General features: G+C 54.8%; 1 protein-coding gene across 1 annotated transcript; it reads left to right on the forward strand.

Moving 5' to 3' along the window:
• Window positions 1-219: 219 nt before the first annotated feature.
• LOC123049027 (glycerophosphodiester phosphodiesterase GDPD6) lies at window positions 220-2,047 on the forward strand. Its single transcript, XM_044472029.1, has 5 exons — window positions 220-394; window positions 478-837; window positions 971-1,045; window positions 1,132-1,241; window positions 1,334-2,047. Exons 1-5 carry the CDS (start codon window positions 382-384, stop codon window positions 1,880-1,882), a joined length of 1,107 nt encoding a protein of 368 aa, XP_044327964.1. The 5' UTR covers window positions 220-381; the 3' UTR covers window positions 1,883-2,047.
• Window positions 2,048-5,794: the final 3,747 nt, after the last annotated feature.

A 5,794-nucleotide genomic window follows, 5' to 3' on the forward strand; every position in this document is an offset into this window, starting at 1 on the left:
AAAAAACTCGGGATCTCTATTATAAATATCCGTATATAAAGTTCAAAAATAAAGAAAATACATTATATACTTTTTCTAGAGGGAACGAGAGTATCCCACTATACCTAAGAGATTGTTAGCAACTAAATAACAGAATATTAGAATGTGAAACAACCCCAAAATCTTGTTACTTGTTAGGATATTCCTCGCAAGTCTTATCATATATACTCGGCCTCGCCGCCATCTCAACTACCCCAAAATCTTGTTACTTGTTAGGATATTCCTCGCAAGTCTTATCATATATACTCGGCCTCGCCGCCATCTCAACTACCCCACCACCACCCACGGGCAGCCGGCGGTAGCGCTACGCCGCCAACACAAGCTCGCGCGCCGTGCGGGGAAATGGCTTCCCTCTGTAACGTCTCCGATCTCTCTCGTGATCCCGCCGACACAATCTTCCTGTACGTCTGACGTGTGTTTGCGTGCGTGCGTGCGCAGGGGTCGTCGTCGCGGCGGCGCTGCTGGTCCTCGGGTGCGCGAGCAGCGGCGCGACGGCGCGGCCGCTGGTCGGCGCGGCGGCGGCGAAGCAGCCGCTGCAGACGTCGCGGCCGTACAACATCGCGCACAGGGGCTCCAACGGCGAGCTCCCTGAGGAGACGGCGGCGGCGTACATGCGCGCCGTCGACGAGGGCGCCGACTTCATCGAGGCGGACATCGTGGCCACCAAGGACGGCCACCTCGTCTGCTTCCACGACGTGACCCTGGACGACACCACCGACGTCGCCGACCACAAAGAGTTCGCCGCCCGCCGCCGCACGCTCCAGGTGCAGTGGGCCAACGTCACCGGATACTTCATCAGTACGCCCGCCCATCCATCCATCATAACCACCTTCTTATTTTCGACCGGAATCTTAACCACACTCCTATCTTGGATCGATCCGCGAAGATCCAGCGATCAATTAATCATTCGATTGCCTTGCTGATTTGGCAGCTGATTTCACGTTGGCCGAGCTGAAGACGCTGCGAGTGAAGCAGAGATGGTCATTCCGTGACAAATCTCACGATGGTACGCGTACATTAATTCCATTATTATTCTGGTGAAATCAGCCCATCCATGCATCTAGTAGATGTTAATCCCCTTTGTTTCTCAAGGCATTTCTCCCATCATCACCTTCGACGAGTTCATCGACATCGCGCTGAACGCCAAGAGGGTCGTCGGGATCTACCCGGAGATGAAGAGCCCCGTGTTCATCAACCAGCACGTACGTCATCAACACACATCCATAAACAAAGCCACAAAATAGTTCGTAAATTGTCCATGAATTCATTTGTCGACCGATGGCAACAATTGCAGGTGAAGTGGGCGGACGGGAAGAAGTACGAGGACAAGTTCATCGCGACGCTGAAGAAGTACGGGTACGGCGGCAAGTACATGACGAAGCGGTGGACGGAGAGGCCGGTGTTCATCCAGTCCTTCGCGCCGACGTCGCTCATCTACGCCGCCGACCTGACCGACTCGCCCAAGGTGTTCCTCATCGACGACGTGACGGTGCGGACGGAGGACACGGACCAGTCGTACGAGGAGATCACCTCGGACGAGTACCTGGACTACATGAGGGAGTACGTGGTCGGGATCGGGCCGTGGAAGGACACGGTGGTGCCGCCGACCAGGGACAACACGCTGACGACGCCCACGGACATGGTCGCCATGGCGCACGCCAGGGGCCTGCAGGTGCACCCCTACACGTACCGGAACGAGAACCGCTTCCTGCACTACAACTTCAGGCAGGACCCCTACGCCGAGTACGACTACTGGCTCAACGACGTCGGCGTCGACGGTCTCTTCACCGACTTCCCCGCCAGCCTCCGCCGCTTCCAGGACTGGACCGCCGCCAAGAACTGATCGGCAAACCACACATGAGTACGTGAATACGTAGCCACAGACAGGTTCAGATAGGTTTCTCTCTTCTCCTTGGGTTGTTCACGGTTTCGCGCCGTGAGATAAATTGATCTCAGGATTGGATTTTGCATTGGCAATACATGGAATGGATTCGTTACATAGCGACTAGTTTCTCTTATCGTGCATCGTGCGAATGTGATGGTGGTGTCCCCTGTTCTCCGTTAATACTATAAGCTAACAGCAACAATATCAGGCCATGTTTCTTTACAATTTTCTTCAACTGGTGAGAGTTGCCAGGTTTCTTCAGTGGGTCTCCCAACAAGGCAAAATGGTAACTGTTCATCTTTCTAACCAGAGAAGATAACACTTCTGCTTCGGTAGAACCCCTAAATACATGGACGGCTCAGATTATCCGATACCTCTTCGTTAGTAAGGGCATGATGGTCGTATTGGTAAAAGTAACCTGCACGCGCCCTACGTATACGTATCCTTACGTCCGTGCCGTGAGGCCTTTTTTTCATCCGCGGTGGGTGGTGCGATTTGTTCTTTTATGGGAGCGCCAGCCTCGATTTGTTTTCTGAGAAAGTCAAAAAAAAGTGGTACATGCAGAGTCGAACAAGCGACTTCTTCCTCAGATGCGCATTAGCAAATGTGAGATTGCCACTATGGCCGGCGTGCTTATTACGACACATTCTAGGTGTTTTGTCTTTGTGACGCCCCCGATTTGACCGTACACTACTCATGCACGCAAATGTGTACGATCAAGGTCAGGGACTCACGGGAAGATATCACAACACAACTCTACAACATAAATAAGTCATACAAGCATCATAATACAAGCCAGGGGCCTCGAGGGCTCGAATACAAGTGCTCGATCACAGACGAGTCAGCGGAAGCAACAATATCTGAGTACAGACATAAGTTAAACAAGTTTGCCTTAAGAAGGCTAGCACAAACTAGGATACAGATCGAACGAGGCGCAGGCCTCCTGCCTGGGATCCTCCTAACTACTCCTGGTCGTCGTCAGCGGCCTGCACGTAGTAGTAGGCACCTCCAGTGTCGTAGGTGTCGTCGTCGACGGTGGCGTCTGGCTCCTGGACTCCAACATCTGGTTGCGACAACCAGATAGAAAGGAAAGGGGGAAAAGAGGGAGAGAAGCAACCGTGAGTACTCATCCAAAGTACTCGCAAGCAAGGAGCTACACTACATATGCATGGGTATATGTGTAAAGGGGCATATCAGTGGACTGAACTGCAGAATGCCAGAATAAAAGGGGGATAGCTAGTCCTGTCGAAGACTACGCTTCTGGCCATCTCCATCTTGCAGCATGTAGAAGAGAGTAGATTGAAGTCCTCCAAGTAGTATCGCATAGCATAATCCTACCCGGCGATCCCCTCCTCGTCGCCCTGTTAGAGAGCGATCACCGGGTTGTATCTGGCACTTGGAAGGGTGTATTTTATTCAGTATCCAGTTCTAGTTGTCATAAGGTCAAGGTACAACTCCGGGTCGTCCTTTTACCGAGGGACACGGCTATTCGAATAGATAAACTTCCCTGCAGGGGTGCACCACATAACCCAACACGCTCGATCCCATTTGGCCGGACACACTTTCCTGGGTCATGCCCGGCCTCGTAAGATCAACGCGTCGCAACCCCACCTAAGCACAACAGAGAGGTCAGCACGCCGGTCTAACCCTATGCGCGCAGGGGTCTGGGCCCATCGCCCTATGCACACCTGCACGTTGCGTACGCGGCCGGAAGCAGACCTAGCCTAGTGGCGTTCCAGTCCAATCCGGCGCGCGCCACTCAGTCGCTGACGTCAAGAAGGCTTCGGCTGATACCACGACGCCGGGATACCCATAACTACTCCCGCGTAGATGGCTAGTGCGTATAGACCAAATGGCCAGACTCAGATCAAATACCAAGATCTCGTTAAGCGTGTTAAGTAACCGCGAACGCCGACCAGGGCCAGGCCCACCTCTCACCTAGGTGGTCTCAACCTGCCCTGTCGCTCCGCCACAAAGATCCACTTGCGGGTACTCCTACGAGCCGACCCGACTTTAGTCATCACATGTGTCATGTATAAGTATATAAGTATATACCCGTGATCACCGCCCAGGTGATCACGGCCCGATAGTATAGCACAGCAGACGGACAAGAATGTAGGGCCACTGATGGAAATCTAGCATCCTATACTAAGCATGTAGGATTGCAGGTAAAGGTAACAACAGTAGTAGCAAGGATAGGCTATGCATCAGGATAGGATATCGGAAAGCAGTAACATGCTACACTACTCTAATGCAAGCAGTATAGAGAAGAGTAGGCGATATCTGGTGATCAAGGGGGGGGGCTTGCCTGGTTGCTCTGGCAAGTAGGAGGGGTCGTCAACTCCGTAGTCGAACTGGGCAGCAGCAGTGTCGGTCTCGTAGTCTACCGGAGAGAAGAGGGGGGAAGAAACAGTAAATACAATGCAAACATAAGCATGACGATGCGTGACATGACAATGAGCGGTGCTAGGTGTGCCCTAACGCGACAGTAGGTGGTACCGGCGAAGGGGGGGAACATCCGGGAGGTATTCCCGATGTTTCGCGTTTTCGGACAGACGGACCGGAGGGGGAAAGTTGCTAGTTCGATAGGTTAGGGGGTTGTGGTGGACGAACGGACTGCGTATTCGGATTCGTCTCATCGTTCTGAGCAACTTTCATATAGAAAACATTTTCATCCGAGTTACGGTTTAAAAGATATGAATTTTCAAAGTTTATTTGAATTTCTGGAATTATTTAAATTAAGCAAAACTGAATTATGACGTCAGCATGAGGCAATGCTGACGTGCAGGTCAACAGGTCGGCTGACCAGTCAAACCAGACAGGTCGGTCCAGTGGGACCCACATGTCAGCCTCTGTTAGTCTAATATTAATTTAAACTAAACTAACAGTCTAATTAGAGGGGTGGACCCCATATGTCAGTGAGTGATTAGTTAATCTAATTATTTTTATTTATAAAACATTTTTCTTTTTCTCTTTTTTTTAATTTTGCGGCGGGGCCCGCATGTCAGTGGCTGGGCCTGCCCAACCAGCAGTTGACTGGGTCAACCCAGTCAACTGGGACCCACGGGGCCCACTGGCAGTGGCCCTGGGGTGGCCCCAGGTCGGCCACGTCGGCGGCCGGCGCCGGAGCAACTCCGGCGACCAAAACAGCGGCGGCCCCTCGCCGGAGTTGGCCGGAATCGCGCTACGGGGCTCGGGGAGGAGCGGGGCTAGGCCCATTCGAAAGGGCTCGCAGCGCCGCATCCAGGGGTGGCCGGGGCTTCGCCGGACTTGGCCGGAATCGGCGCCGGCGAGCGGCGGAGGCGGCGACGCGCACGGGTGCCCGACGGAAACGAGGCTACGGCGGGCTATCGAGCAAGCGGAGGGGCTGGGGGGCATCTACGCGAGGTGGGGAGTGCAACGGGCTTGAGCCCGTGACCAACAGGTCACCGGAGCCTCGCCGGCGGCGAGCTCCGCGGCGCGGCGTTCGGGCGCGCGTGGGGAAGCAGCTAGGGGGCGCGCGAGAGAGAAAAGACAGGGTAGGAGGGGGGAGAGGCTCACCGCGCGGCACACGGAGGCCGGTGAGAGGCTTAGGAGCAGCAGGTCGGCGCCGGGGAAGAAGGGGGTCGCCGGCGTCCGAAGTTGAAGACGAGCTCGGTGTGCTCGTTGTAGGGGCTCCGGTCTCCAACGGGCTGCACCAGACGAAGCAGCGGGCGACGGCGGTCCTTGGAGACAACGTGGGGCGGCGAGGTGGGCACGGTGGCCGTGTGAACGACGGGAACGGCGGCGACCGCGTCGGGCGTGGGGAGGGAGAGAGCGGCGCGGATCTGGGGGGGAAAGAGAGAGGCGCAGGGGCCGAGAGGTGAGCGGGGGGCGAGTGGGAGAGAGGCC

Source organism: Triticum aestivum, chromosome 2D (genome assembly GCF_018294505.1).
Source record: "Triticum aestivum cultivar Chinese Spring chromosome 2D, IWGSC CS RefSeq v2.1, whole genome shotgun sequence".
NCBI lineage: Eukaryota > Viridiplantae > Streptophyta > Magnoliopsida > Poales > Poaceae > Triticum > Triticum aestivum.

What these genes read in the sequence shown, in the direction of transcription:
- LOC123049027 (XM_044472029.1), top strand. An exon ending in CGTCACCGGATACTTCATCA is followed by an intron (nt 838 to 970) that starts GTACGCCCGCCC and finishes CTGATTTGGCAG; the next exon opens with CTGATTTCACGTTGGCCGAG. An exon ending in CCGTGTTCATCAACCAGCAC is followed by an intron (nt 1,242 to 1,333) that starts GTACGTCATCAA and finishes CAACAATTGCAG; the next exon opens with GTGAAGTGGGCGGACGGGAA.